The sequence below is a fragment of the Pagrus pagrus genome, assembly GCF_965226575.1.
Source record: "Pagrus pagrus genome assembly, chromosome: 11".
Taxonomy (NCBI): Eukaryota; Metazoa; Chordata; class Actinopteri; order Spariformes; family Sparidae; genus Pagrus; species Pagrus pagrus.
In genome coordinates this window covers 17,462,002-17,477,447 of record NC_140195.1, presented here as the reverse complement: position 1 = coordinate 17,477,447, position 15,446 = coordinate 17,462,002, and the positions used below count along the sequence as shown (strand labels likewise).

General features: G+C 38.9%; 1 protein-coding gene across 2 annotated transcripts; it reads right to left on the bottom strand.

The window, feature by feature from the left end:
• Window positions 1–138: 138 nt before the first annotated feature.
• mapk14a (mitogen-activated protein kinase 14a) lies at window positions 139–14,012 on the bottom strand. Of its 2 annotated transcripts, none has more exons than XM_084366851.1 (12): window positions 13,612–14,012; window positions 10,797–10,926; window positions 10,593–10,651; window positions 6,832–6,943; window positions 6,006–6,035; window positions 5,652–5,699; window positions 5,439–5,553; window positions 4,671–4,742; window positions 3,862–3,941; window positions 1,832–1,910; window positions 1,477–1,650; window positions 139–1,315 (listed from the first exon to the last, which is right to left on the bottom strand). In XM_084366851.1, exons 1-12 carry the CDS (start codon window positions 13,728–13,730, stop codon window positions 1,251–1,253), a joined length of 1,083 nt encoding a protein of 360 aa, XP_084222977.1. In that variant the 5' UTR covers window positions 13,731–14,012; the 3' UTR covers window positions 139–1,250. The 2 variants fall into 2 exon arrangements, with proteins under 2 accessions (XP_084222977.1, XP_084222976.1); XM_084366850.1 differs by lacking the exon at window positions 3,862–3,941 and adding an exon at window positions 3,374–3,453.
• Window positions 14,013–15,446: the final 1,434 nt, after the last annotated feature.

Below are 15,446 nucleotides of genomic sequence, written 5' to 3'. Positions count from 1 at the left end.
TAGCAACAAACGGTCATTATTCATCCACATCAAGTCATTCATTAATTCTCAAGTGAAATCACAGAAGATTTGCACTGCTGATTTTTTTTCCCCTGGAAAACAAGACAATAAAACAATTGGAAATTGAAAACGCACAGGTCTCTTAAAAATAAGTCTTTATTTTGTTAAACAAAGGACTGAAGATAGTAGTTACTCTGCAGGACTGAAAATAGTTTAAGGGATCTATTGATTGTTGTTTATAAATATCACCTCCACAAAGTATAAATACATCTGAAATCCCTCTTTTACACTTCTAAGCAGTATTTCTATTAGAGGTTTTAGCATGACACTTAAATTTCCTGTAAACCAACAGCACACTCTCACACACAAACTCTCTAACTGGTGTACATACTAAAAGTGATTGCTTCATAACATAATGACAATACGTCAGATTTAAAAAATATGGCACAGATATTTACATATTTTTGAGCAGAGCATGTATGCATTAATATCTTTTTCCCATTTCGGTGCCTTGTTGAATACTCTCCTTAAACAGCAGAGGCTCAGACTTTTCTGTGTGGCCACAATATGTATAAGAGTCTCACAGAGCATCTAAACTATCAAAATACACATTAACAGGTGAGAAATTCAGTTTGTGAGCACTAAAAGGTGACTACACATAACAGGCACATTCTCAAATTGTCAAATACCTAAAACATAAAATCTACTGTCACAGATATGAATCCCTTCAAAGTTCATCTCTTTTTAAATATATTGTAGGAACAATCATGGCGATAACTGAATGTGACCCAGTGCTATATCTGACAGATTGGCAGGGTGAGTGGTAGACTAGCATAATCCTTTCTCAATTAATAGACAACAAAAGCTTATTCATAAGTTACTAAATAGAAAATTTTAAAACACAAAATAGCACAGCTATAGGTCCAGGCATTTCAGCATCTCAGTGTCACAGTGGTGAGTCATCCAAGTCTAAATTTTAAAAAAAGATCTGAAGGATATAAAATTATTTCAGCTATTGGCAAGAAGTGACATTTCCCAGCAACGGACCGTCAACATTAGTGGTTCATAAATAAGAATAATGATAATTGGTCAAACTCTCCCTTTCCCCTGCGCTGGTAATGACCTCCTAACAAGAGCTAATCATGGACGATGGTAGGCACTCTGATACAAGTGTGACTGAGAATTTGTTTAACACTAATGCACATGTTCCAGGTCGTTTCAAATTGTCGGGGCTGGGGTCGCATGCCTCATTACTCCATGTCATCCTCATCAAACATAGGTGGCTCAAAACTACACACCTCCTCGTAGGTTAATCCTGCAATGAGAAAACATTCAAGTAAATATCAGGGTTTCTATATCATCAGTATGGCATATAACAACACCTGAATCTTCTTGTTATATTTATAAATAGCAGGCATATAAATAGCTTTCTAATTTCTACAAGTAGAAGACTTTCGGTGTAGAAATTTGCCGTACGTTTCCACTCTTCAATCTCCAGCTCGCGGCTCTCAAAGCTCTGGTCATACGGCTCTGCCTCAGGCTCGTCATCTGGGTCGTGGTACTGAGAGAAGTAGGAGTGAGCCAGAGCCTCGGCTGCTGTTATCCGTTTGTCTGTGTCCAGAACCAACATTTTCTCCAGGAGGTCCACAGCTTAAAATAAAACATGCCAATGTAAATCTCAAACTGTTTATGATCCATTCAAAATCCAGGTGTCCTGTCATGTACAGATGGCCAATATTACACAGAAAAACCGCACTATTAAGGGGAATTTCTAAGGGAATCCACCATAACACAGCATAGCTGATGCTTTAAAAACCTGTTTTTCTTTTACCTAGTGGGTTGGCACCAATGAACACGTCAGTAAAGTTCCTCTTGGGCATGTGTGGCAAGGAGCTGATGTAGTTCCTGGCCTGGGAAAGAAATACAGTAAATCAAATGTCAGCTCCCACTAGCAGCAACATGTCGCCCACATTCAGTACCGCCTGTTTCATAATGCTCATTTCAGGAGCATTTTCATGCCACTGATTCTGTTCAATACAGACAGCTGCGTCTATCATTACTGCTCATTTATTACATTTCTAAATGTGGATATGACTGTATGGATCACATAATCCTGAATGTATACCAATACTCCAAAGATAACATATGCTGGTGTTGAAGCTCAAGCCTTCTGCAGTTCACATAAAGCTCACTGTTTTTGGCATTTTTACTAAAATAATACCAATTTACACCTATGTTTTGTCCTTACGCACACAAAGGTTCCTCATGTATGACAACGCTGATACATTCAGTTTACACACTAAACTAGGTCCTCCTATGACGAGGAGTACTTCTTTTTACCGACCACCCATAATAGAAATTAAAGTGAAGAAGAGAAATTTTCTTAGAGATATATTAACAAGACACCTGACATTTCTGGTACCCTTTTGGGTCTGGTTGTCTGTTACAACTGGGTAAGTGAGATGTCAAAAAAATACATAGCAGCTGTTGATAGCCTTTTATAGCTTGCAGCAAACACATGAGGAGTGCAGGATAAAAACATTGTGGTGTTTTTAAGAAGTCTTGTTTAAACAATTAAAGTGTTAACACTGTAAGTAAGTTTTTTAATATCCAATTTTCATTTCAATATATTTTAAAAACAAAAATCACATAAAAAAAAAATTCTTGAAATGTATTAACTGAAAATAACAAGAAGAAAATGCCCTGCTGTCCTCGTCTCCTGTCTGAGTGAGGACTCTGACAAACAGACAGTTCCTGATAATAAATCTATTAGAGTAAAAGAAAACTTCCAGGTGCAGACTGACAATTATTCTTTCATTTGGAATGAAAAATAAAATAAAAATACACAAATAATATGTTGAGAGAAGCAAGTTTCAAGAAATGTGCAACAAACAAAGAAAACCACAGAAAATGCTGTTAGTAACTACTGTAATGCAGTTTAGCCTAGCTAACTCTGAGGAGACATATTCATACAAGCACAGAAATGCCTTTGTAATCACTGTGACAATCACATGCAGCAAGCGTGTCAGACACACACAAGAACTGTGATTTAACTGTCAATCTTAAAATCGCTGTTAGTGGCCTGTAGATTGCCGTGCATCTCTTTACAACCAACTTGACCAAAGTAGTTTGAGTCAACCAAGTGATTCTCATTATGGTGGCCATTAACACCTTCATAATATGTCACTTAAATATTACTGCTATTTTTGTATTATTTATGGATATGTTAGTATGGAAAACTGTCTACAATTTTGGAGTAATGCTAAGCCAAGAGCGGCGATGCTTTAGAAGCAAAAAATAACAAGGAGAGTGAAAGCAGGTCTGACTGTCCTCCCGCCCCAGTCTAAAGAAAGCTGCTGTAGGTCCTGCTCACCTCGTGGCTGGGCATCCTGCTTATTAGAGATGCTGGGGGCGTTCCTGTGAGACGCATTATCTGCTGAAGCTGGTTTATGTCTATGAAGCTTGTGTCAAGGGGAGTATAGCGACAGAGCAGAGTTGGTTAAGAAGCTGCTTCTCAATCTAACATTGTGCAGCTCCACTCAAGGTGCACTACAATGTTATGTTGAAAAGCAAACTTCAAGCTTTGAAGCAAAAAGGAGGGATTGGTAGATTAAAAGGAAAGACACAACACAACACTTTGCTTTACAGTCAATCAGTGAAAGTCAGAGCTCAATCACCTGAGTCTTAATCACATCGTGGCAGACCGAATTCACCCAGTAAAAGAGGAAGAAAAGCAAGTCTCAATACCACAAAGCTGAAGAGTGGAAAACATGCTGTCAGTTAGGTTATTGCACAGCAGAGTGACACGTCTGTAGCAGAGAACTTGTTAGAGAAAAACCTTGGGTAACGTTGTGAACTCACAGACTCTGAAGATATTTTCATCAAGAGCTCGGGCCCTGGTGTTCCGACGAGCAGCATGATTAGCTTCAACTGATCAATGTCTACCAGGCAGACGGTAAAGGAAGACCAGATGCTGGACAAGGGAGAACTTGTAATCTGACCTGTTAGTCTTCATTCTCCGTGTGAAACTTACTTAAAACCATTCAGTGATATTAAATTTCACACTATTTACTTTGTATTTCACACATGAGATGAGACAAAAGAAAAAGTTTGCACAGAGAAGAGAGGATGAGGTATCTGAAATGTAAGCTGACAAAAAGGGAGGCAGCCTTGTGGTAGATATTTTAGCTCAGCCGTAGTCTGAAAAACAGTTTCAGGGGGAGAGAAAGGAAACAAAATCTTGAGCACAGACACTGCAGATTGAAAGGCCTATACAAAGACTGGCAGTGGTGCAGGCAGAAAAGTGGACCCGAGCCAACGATGCATACTGGCGGTGTTGGAAGAGTTGAAGCACGCCAGTGGAAACATTACAGCAAAGGGTATGTGTCAAGACAGAGGGAAGAGTGGTACTACCTGTATTACATTTTTAATAGCAAGGACGCCTCAGGCAGCATTGTGTTGCAGAGAAAAGCAGATATTTATGACAGGAAACAGAGAAGAAACATTGCAGTTTAGTTTCTGCTACTGAGCTGGCAAAAAAACATCAATCAGTATTTTCCCCAACAATGTCAATGTGTGTTTAACCTGTTTTGATTTGCAAAATGATTGTCAAAATCTCAGCAGCTATAGGAGCTGTGTCCATACTGTGTAGTCTCAATTGAAAAGGATACGGTCAGTACCAGGAAACAGGGTTCTTCCAGTGAGGAGTTCTGCCATTATACACCCCACTGACCAAATATCCACTGTAACACAGACAAGCAGGACACGAACGTTAAAAACAACTCTTCTGTCATGACATGGAGGTGTTAGGGCTGTACCTGATGTTTGACATAATTTCCATAAAAATACAAAATAAAAATCAGACAACTCAAACACAATCCTTAATTGGAATTAAGTAATTCATTAGATTGAATTAATATTGTAATAGATTGTTTTTTGTTATTGTAGTTATATAAATGTAATTAGTGGTGCTGTTAGATTACTGCTAAAGCACCCTGTTGATACAGGGGCGTGCCTCCCTTTGTGAGTTGCAAGCAGGAGAGCAAACAGTTTTTGACTGCAGTGAAAATTGTGCTTTTGAACAGCTGAACACCAACAAGTACAGACAGAATATTTTGTTAGATTATAAACATGATGTGAAATCTTTTTTTAATACATTTTGACTTTGACTGGTCTTTACAACGCTCGAGTTATTGAGAATGTTTGGATCACGCAAGTTGGAAACAATCCTATGCAGCAACCACTGACTCTAGTTGTACAAATTGTATAATGTTGATATTAGTGTAGAATAACCTTTGTCTACAACTGTATGGAAATACTGAATTTTTACAAAATGAATAGAATGTCGACCAACATTGTTGTGAATAAAGCTTTGATACTTTGCACTATTCAATGCAGCCCTAATAGTTGGGATCAAACAAGCTTTAAAAAAAATCTACCTGTCATGTTGTAATGCATCCAGTTCAGCATGATCTCTGGTGCACGGTACCAGCGCGTGGCCACGTAGCCGGTCATCTCATCATCAGTGTGCCGCGCCAAACCAAAGTCCAAAATCTGGGAGCAATTGAAGTGCAAAAAAAGGAGCTTTGTTTGCAAAATAATTCACATTTGTGGACTCATGATGTTTTAAATGAGAGCAGCAGTTCACTGACCTTCAGCTCACAGTCTTCATTCACCGCCAGATTACTAGGTTTCAAATCCTGAAAGCCATAAAAGTTAATTAAGTGTCATTTCAGTTTAGCAAATGATAATAATTTTGGATTGACATCTGTAATCTTGTTCTGAAGAAATATTCCTTCTCTAACGAGTTAAAAAAAAATCTTTCACTTCTTTGTTGGCGTTTCAATAAAAAACATTACATCAACATCATGTTAAAGTAAAAGGTCCTGTTTATGACTTCCCTTCAGTGTTTGCATAAGGCACGGACTCAACTCTGCCAAGTGGAAGATGTCATAAACCCTGACACACTTTAAAAAAAAAAAAGAAAATTCAAACATGGCACTTACTCTATGAATGATGTCTGCTGAGTGGATATACTGTAGAGAGATTGAGGAGAGAATGAGCATTAAATTACATCATCAGTTTGAAGATGTATTGATTTACAACACAAAATGTCAGAGGCAATGCTGTCATCTAATATTCTGGGAATTATGCTGAATCACTTTCTTGCCATGTTAGATGAGAAGATCGATTCCACTCGCAAATCTGTCCTTTCAAAGCAGGACGGCGACGGATAGCTTAACTTAGCATAAAGACTAGAAACGAGGGGGAAACCGTTAGCCTGGCTCTTGCCAGAAGTAACAAAATCTGCCTAAAGCTCACTCATTAACACTTTATATCTAGTTAGTGTAATTGGTGCAAAAACAAAAGTCTAGACACCCGAACGTTGCAGTTTTACAGGAGGTTATGACCGTTTCTTGTCTGGGCGCAGTGACTTCCTGTGGTCTTATTGCCACCATAGCAAAAGCTGCAATGATAACTCAATTTATTGATTAGCCGATCGAAAGAAAAATAATTGTCAACTATTTTGACAACAGATATATCGTTTTAGACCTTTTGACCTTTTCGTTTGAAAGCCGTCACTTTGGCCTCCGGCAAATTGTGATAAGCATTTTTTACCATTTTTTGACATTTAATTTTGGAAATAATCATCGGATTAAGCAAAAATAAAAAACAATGGTTTGTTGCAGCCTTAACTGTGACAAGACTTCAGCCTTTATGCTAAGCTGAGCAGATATGAGAGTGGTATCAATCCTCTTATCTAACTCTTGGCAAGAAAACAAATAAGAACACTTAAAAAAAATTGTTTAACTATTCCTGTAATAGCCTCACCTTTAGCCCTCTTAGGATCTGGTATATGAGGAACTGCACATGGTCATCTGTGAGTTTCTGACATTTCACTATGTTGTTGAGATCTGCCCCCATTAAGTGAGTCACGAGATACCTGCCAATCATAAAAGATCATAAATAGACACAAAAATCAGAAGGCATGTTGATGTTTTCTCACTTCATTAACAGCCAGATGGATAAAAAATAATCTATTTGCACTTTCAACAATTTTTCCAAGATTTGTTTGCAATCTGAAACTAATTTCCCATATGGCTGTGTGAGCTTAAACCGGTTTAGCTGCTACTTCTTTTGACCCTCACTTCTCTCCAGAGGCACTAAAGGGCCAAGCCTCTCACAAATGGAAAGTAATTTAACAACAAACTCAGATAAATGGGCTTAATGTGACTGCATCAGTGGATAATTCAAATCTAATCCCAGAGCTGTTTCAAAAGCCCAAACAGCACTTATGGAAGAAGGCGAGAGCAGGATGCTACAGGGGCAGTTTTACAGCCAAAATACACAGAGCCATGTGCTGCTTCGTCTGTCTGCTGCTCAACAAACACCCATTTCATGAATGCTCTTCTATTCACACACAGTACAGAGAGCGAGGCCTTAAAATAGCACCCTTTTACACTTGAACTTGTTCTCAGTAGCACACAGGGACACAGACACTCTCCAAAGTTCACCCGCCTCGGAAAAAAAGGGATAAAAATAGTGACCTCTGTTTTCCTCTCTCCTATAGAAACAGGAGCACGTCTGGAGCAGCGAGGAGCCTTACCAGGGCGCTGTGACTCAGTCTGTATTTTTAGAGCAGAGGGGAACCACACTCACAGCACCTGCATATCTCAGATTTTTCATGGATATCGTACTGCATTCAGAACAGCAGATGTGCAGAAAAGGAGAGCCATATTTCCTTCTGACAACCTGTGAATCAGCATTTATTCTTCCATGTAGTGTTAGAGACACAGCATGTGTCTGTTCCCACACCACACACCTTTTTTACCTCCCTGTTTTTCTTTCTATTTTTCCTTTTTTCTCAGGAACATGTGTGACCTGTTTTGCCTCCTGTTGTCCATGATATTATGCTAATCTGGGAGAATGCCACTCTGGTTTCCTGAACTGGTTTTGCTCAGGTTTCTTGGAATCTCAGTGCTATCAAGTGAACCAGCCTGCTTTTTCACCCATTTTTAGCAAAACCACTGTGATCAAGGGTGCATCATCATCAGAGGGACATGCACAATGCACAACGAAAGTAAACAGTAGGAGCAAGATAGATTACCTGCAAGCTTTTGGTCTAACTGATATTTCTTTGTATCCAAAACACAAGCATGGACCAACTATTATAAAGTTTCCATGAGGTCAACATCAAAGGAGAAGTGCTTTTATCACATATGCCTTGCTCTATATCTGACCTTTATGCCAGTATCAGACTCAGCAATGACACAAAAGTCATGCTGTGGGTATTCTTAATGGTATTTTTGAGGTCTTCATTTCCTGGAAAATGTTTTAAAAAACCAATGTAACATACATTCAGCGCTACTGGCCACAGTAAATGCCGATCAATATCTGCAAGAAGTCCCTAGATGTCTGCTTGTACAGGAAGCGTATAAATATGCAAAACAAATGGCACTCTGTTCGCAGTTTTATGGCACCTCTAACAATAAGAAGACACAGAGGGTTCAAAATTAGGTGCGTAATGCAGCACAGACCCTGTTCCAAGTTTCAGTATGTTCCTAAGCAAACCACTCTTCCACTTTGGGATATATTGCCATTCTGCAAAAATGCTGCACATTAAAAAAGTACTCCACCAATTGAGCATTAGACCCCTGTAACATTGTCAGACTCACAATCAATGGAAGGTTTAAAAAAAAACAGTAGAATCAGTGATATCACCACTTTAGTTTTGCACACATTGTTCATCCCTTTCAAAAAAGGGCACCTACTGTACATCATCCACAATGCAATGTGAATACAGACAGTGCAGCTGTAGATTTGACTGTTTCATGCTACCAGTGGCTGAGGTAGCTTTGGCCTGATTTTCAAAGTGATTTCACTTTAGGGAAGTTCAGATTTTACACAGCTTCCTCTTGAGCTACAAAAGGTTTTACACCGGCCCTTCTCTCTACGACAAGTGAACAGACTTTGATGTGTAAAATCAGTGTTACCCTTAAAAAGAAAAATCTATTCACATCTCTAACTACAGCCCATTTTTTTTTATTGTCAAACGTGAAAAGATCACATCGACACACTGCATGATAGAGGGGCTATTCTGGGAAGAAAAAAATGCAAACTTCAGCACACTTCACTTCACTTCTCTGCATCAGCCTCAGCTGTCAGTGTCTGAGGCCTTTTTCACATTTTGCATCAAAACGCAACGTGGGTGATCTGACAGTCGAAAATCATTCAATAAAGGCATGAATGCACCTGATATACAATCCATTCAGATCGTCAGGGAAGCTCGAGACGGCATCTGTGATGTAGCATGGATGAAGGGTTTCCTGCAGTGTTTTATAGCAAAAGTGGATGACCTCCCCTGAAACAAACACCACCTCCACCAACAATTGACATGTGGATCCTTGTCTAAATGCGCAATTCATAACCCTTGGATACAATGTTCTACTTTCCAAAAATAAAAAAGGAGCAACGGAGCAGAGCAGAGATGGGGACATGACTCAAGTTGACGACTGGATGTGATGTGATCCGTTGCGCCTGTTTCCTTTAGGTAGCGGAGACTGTCTGTCCAAGTCTGGAAACCCTGTATTGCAAGCACATTTCTGAACACGCTCGCAGACAGCCTAATTAACTCTGTGGTATTTATGCCACACAAATAACTTGGTACAAGAGAATACAACTGCTTTGCGTATTACAAACTACATGGAAAATGTTTTGAAATCCTTTGAAACCACATCACTTCATCTGTTGTTCATGACTAAGCTCAAATATGTATCACTCTCTGCGTAGCCGTCATTGCAGTTTCCCATGGTTAAATTCCAAGGAACACTGTCCACTTGGCTGAAAACGAACGTGTCTGGGGTTGTGTTCTTCGGAGATGACATATTCTCACAGTATTTGTGTGGGTTTCCTCCCATACAAAATGAAATGCATGTTAGGTATTGGAAATAATCCTGCCAATGCTGCTGACTGAGACATGAAGTAGGTCCCTGGGTGCTGCACTGCCCACTCCCCAACTGCTCCAACATAGTTAGGATGAGTCAAATGTTGAGGAATAAATTTCCATATAGGGGTGTATTAAGAATGACATAAAAAGTGAATTGAGACACATTCTTTTGTTTGGTGTCCACTTGAAATCCAACACAATTTGACTTTGATACAACTCACTCAAGCGTGTGAAGGAAAAACAAGTCTGACGTTTAAGTCACCGTCTAGAGGTCCGCTTCCTAGTTCTAACAACTTTCAACATCCACAAACAATAACTACCTGTTCGTCAGCAGAGCAGAAAAGTTTCACAAAACCAAAAAGCAGGAAGCAAAAGGAAGGAAGCTGGTGGTGAAATAACTCTTGTAGCAGCCACAGAGTGAATAACTAACAGAGAGGACGCTCTAAGAAATGTTCCAGTGAGTGTAGTCAGCTGGCTCGTCTCCAGGTGTTTCCCAGCCACAGTTAGGAGTGTCTGCTGCTGTGAAACTGCAGTTTGTTGAACATGGTTTTTAAATCATGCATGAGTGCTGCTGAGGTAGCACCGAGCCAAAGGCCAGAGGGAAACTTGGGGTGAAGGTAATAACTGTATAACATATTCAACTCACACATCAGTGAATTCCTTCAGAGAAGTAGCAGGGCTGAAGACATCTAGGAGGCCAATAACCTGCGAAAATATGAAGACCACTGTTGATTAACAAAACAAAGAACAATGGGAGGCAAATAAAGCCTTAAATAAACTACAGCAGGCACAAACAGCTTAGTTGTTAACCACAAGACAGAATAAAGGGAAGAGAAACAGATCGACTCACATTTTCATGCTTCATGTGCTTAAGCAACCGCAGCTCTCTGTATGTTCTCTTGGCGTGGATAATGGACTGAAATGGTCGAGAGAGCTTCTTCACAGCTACCTTCAAACCAATCTTCATATCACATGCAGAACTGTTAAAAAAAGTGAACAGACACATAAGCTTAAATCTCATCATTAATAACACTTTTCACCACGGCCCTACTTTCATATTTATTTGTAAACATGACCTGAATTAAAGAATAACAGTGCTGAAAATCTACTAAACACTTTGAATGAGGAATGAATCTTAAATGAACAACAAGCTTGTCATTTTAAGGCAGATAAGAAAATACTGTTTCAGTTCAGAATGGGCTGAGTTTGCTCTCAAAACCAAATTAGGTGCAGAGAGAGCTGCTCAAGGCTGAGGAAAAGGGCGACATCAGCAGAAAATGTCATCTCTCAGCAGATTGGGAGCAGCCCTGCAGCCTGCAGTCTGTCCTACTCTCTAAAGGCTGACTGTCTCTAAACCAATCACTTCATCCTGCTCAGCTCACCTATCCATAGTCCTAGCCAGTGGACTGCCACCCAGGACTACTGCAGAGATTCAGAGACCAGTGTGATCAGGGACGCACGAACCAAGTTGTTGCAGATGAAATATCTAATGTTTATATACGTGTTTATAATACCAACCAATAACTGTCCTTTTTTTTGTCAGAGCCTTAATACATGTGTCGAGCTAATAAAATATGCCTATCTTCAGGATAGAAAATCTACAGGTGTGGTAATTTCACATCAACTCAATTATGAACATGCAGAAAAGAGGACAATAAATCTGGCAGAAAAACCTCAACAATATAAATGAGCTATCAAAGTATAAAAGGGGGCTTCCTCAGGCCTCTTGCAAAAACATGTCAGCAATCATATATTAATAAAATATGAAGCTACACAGACATGGACTACTTTGGTGGTATCCTACCCTTTTCTACTTTGATAACTAAACATGGATTATAATGTAGGGTTGTAGTATAGCTGGGACAGCAGTTATAGCTGTGCACTTCCCGTATAGATAAACTGGTCAGAGATTCATAATAAACTTAGGGTAGAGTCCATCATGTAAACAATGGAAATATAAGCCAAGGTGCAGTTTGGAAAATAAAACAAACAAAAAAAAAACGATCAGTGCACTGGATGCACTGGTGAGCGGACAGTAATCTGACCAGCAACAGATTATCCTATTGCCCAGCAACAGCACAGCTGTCCGCTTCCATTTGCAAAACAAACATCTGCCCACTAAACCAAGTGTCCTGCTGACGATGTTGTGTCCTAGATTATCAGCGCAACCTATTTAATCACTCGCCCAATGTAAAGGGTGAAAGCTTATGAAGCAGCAGTAAGGAAAATCCACCTTTCCAGCAAGGTCAAGAGGCTCAATCACTTCTGCACTGTAAATACAAAAATCTCTGCGCTGCAGATTTTGTTTACTTAAAATAACCATGGTTGAGAGGAGAGCCTATTAGATGAGTAGGGCTGGAAGATATGATGAAAAGATAATGTGATGAGACTTCCTATCATTTGGGATTTGTATGACCGTTCGTGCTCTGATCTTATTGGCTATATTACAGTTAGTAAGTTGTGCTTTTCCCTTGCTAATTAACGAAAGATGAATAAATCCAAATGTATTAAACTAGTAAAAGCATCCATCCTCTTGGCCATTTTATATCAAAATTACTAATTAGACCGAATATCAGCCCTGGCCAGTTATCTGAGTTGAAATTCAGCATTTGTCGATTATCGTATCTGTGATTTTTCTCTCAGATTGTCGATAAAATAAACCAATTTAAAAATGTTCTACTTTGGCTCTGATGCAGCATCCTCTCATGCAATGTCCTGCCTAGAGCAATATCTGATCTGATCTGAATCTCTGATCTGGTAACGCATCACAATTAATAGCCTACAAACACTTAATAATCTGAATCTGCAAAGTAACGAGTAACCTTAGTTACAAAATTTGATAAGAACAGTAATTGAGTAAATTGCACTTTTTTTATTCAATCACTGGTTGCCCGAAATTTGGACACAAAGCTTTTCATTTTTAATGCAAATAAATATATCGGTTTTCAGTCTCTTTGATTTCTAATAATCGGTATCGGCCCTGAAAAAGCCATATCAGTCGACCCCTGCTCCTAACTTTACAGTATTAAATTAAAAATCTATATGACAGCACAGACTGTAAAAATATTGTCAAATCATCAACATGAAAAACTGATTTTAGTAATATTTCACATAACATTAGCAACACCCAACCCTATGTTAGTCTCATCCTAATTTAGTCGGATTACAGCACCTGTTGGTGGGACTTTCCACCGATCGAGTAAATCAAATCACTTCTTCCAACCAAATGACATTAAAGTAACCTCTGGAGACAGGATCGGCAGCTGTACTATGCAAGCAATCAGAAATAGAGCTTTATTAATCAGTTCAGTAACGTTAGTCGTAACTTGACGTGACCACTGATCAGATAAAGGGGCCACATACTTCTCAACAGTTACAGTTGTAAGTGAGCAGTTTCCTGCAGTGTGGCTCGACTGAACAAATACATAAAGTTAGATACATTAAATTCACGTTTTACACGTGATAACACGAGACAAACAACAAGTCAACAGGTTTTCTTGGTGAAAGGCACATCGTGGCTCCACCTTGCTAGCCAACAATCGGGACGAGCTAACCTAACTTTAGCATCTGCAGCGCAGGCCTCGTCTAAATGAATGGAGGTTAAGTTAGGTGACTAGGCTAAGCGCACGTTCACGAACTAACAAAAAGAAAAGTGATTCCGTTACCTCACGGATCCGTAGGCGCCAGAGCCAACCGGAGACAGGTTTTGGTAACGTTCCGGGACTTCCCATATCGTCTTGTTGACGTCCTGTCGATAAAACTTGGGTCTCTCTTTCTGCGACATTCCTGCAGAACCAACTGCCGACCACCGACTTGACTTTCTGCTCTGAGGTGGGTGCTCCGAGCCGTGCAGCCTGCCTTAAACTTTCCTCCAAGTTACGGAAACAGAGGCTAAATTAAATATTTATCGTCGTTAGATAACTCTAAATGATCTAAGGTGAAAGAGTCTTCTTTCTTGTGGGATGTTGCACTATCACCGTCTGCTACATGCACGTTTTAAAATCTTCACGCTGTTTGTTCCTCTCTCTGCTTGCTTTCAGACAGCTCCCGAGATTTCACCCCGCTTGCGACATACTGCAAAGTCTCGCGAGAAAATAAACAGGACAGCGAAGCGAACGCCGTGCTGCTTTTAGGTGCTACGGGAAAAAAACAGAAAAGGATGATCCTCCTCAACACAATAATCAAAATCGTGTATATATAAAGAGAGTCAGTGCAGGGATGGTTATTCAGATACGTTACTTGAGTACACGTAGCAGGAAAAACATGTGAAAATACTTAATTAAGAATAAAGCTGACATTCAAAAATTTAAACGCACAAAATTACTATCAGCAAAGTGTACTTAAAGTATCACACGTAAAGATATTCCTGATGCAGTCTGTCAGTGTTTTATTATATCAATAAATTATTGGATAACAATTACTAATGCTTAAACATGTAAACAGCATTTTAGTACTTAGTATTAGTATACATTTTATATTTTTATTTTTAATTTAAATTTTATATACTGTTGGTTGGTTCTTAGTTATACAACACATCATATTTTATGGGATGATCACGTTTTCTTTTTTAAATCTTAATCTTACTTAATACTTAATCAAAGTAACTAGTCTTGCCTGTCAGATAAATGTAAAGGACTAAAAAGTGCAATATTATATTCCAAATAGTAGTGAAGTATTAGTATAAAATACCAGAAAATAGATGTACTTCACGTTCATTATTTGCAGGAAAATACATTTTCATGTATTAATAGCATGGGTTTTGGTTTGACCATGTAGATATTAAAACATGTATATTCAGAATGCGTGGGTTAAATATACAAAAACATCTATTACATGTGCATAATCTTCTTTTGAGTTAAGTAAAAATTGCCTGTAGTTTTCTTAATTAAATCAACAACCACAAAAATACTTTTGAGCCATTTTTTCAACCAAAAGCACATTAAAAAACACACAAAAATATAAAGCAGTAACATAAGTAAGTATTATGTAATATATCTCATGTGAAGTTGTAGTGGTACTGGCTGTAAATTGCTTATAGGCCAGCCCAGCCTACATAAAAATATCAACAAAAAACATGTAAAACTAGGGGACTGCCCAATGTCCACTACTATAGTAAACCAATAAACAAATGTCTCTTCTGGGTATAATAAATAAATGTGCTCCTACAAGCCCCGGGGAATTAAAAGGTCGAACTGAAGGTGTAAAGGGGCTTGGGTTTTAAGGGGTTTCAAAATAAACAACGTTCGCTCACTATAAAGATGTGGGTAGCCAAGAAAACAAAATAGGGCCTAAACAGACCAGAGTCAGTCTCCCCACCTGTGCACATGTATCTGAATCCCCTGCAATTAGTCACGTGGAAAATCAGCCCAAACAAAGAAAAATAGCAAGTCTGGATTGATTGGACTGCTACAAAGTGATATAATTATTTTCATGCTCTACAATATGATCTTACTAAGAGGACCTGAAGGCAACGTTAGAAGTCATTCTTAATTCCTACAAA

Excerpts from the sequence above, each read along its gene's own strand:
- mapk14a (XM_084366851.1), bottom strand. The coding sequence starts at position 13,730 with ATGTCGCAGAAAGAGAGACCCAAGTTTTATCGACAGGACGTCAACAAG. Across the intron at positions 10,927-13,611 it reads GGCGCCTACGGATCCGTGAG|TTCTGCATGTGATATGAAGA; the intron begins GTAACGGAATCA and ends TTTTTTTAACAG. Across the intron at positions 5,554-5,651 it reads ATGAAGACTGTGAGCTGAAG|ATTTTGGACTTTGGTTTGGC; the intron begins GTCAGTGAACTG and ends AATTGCTCCCAG.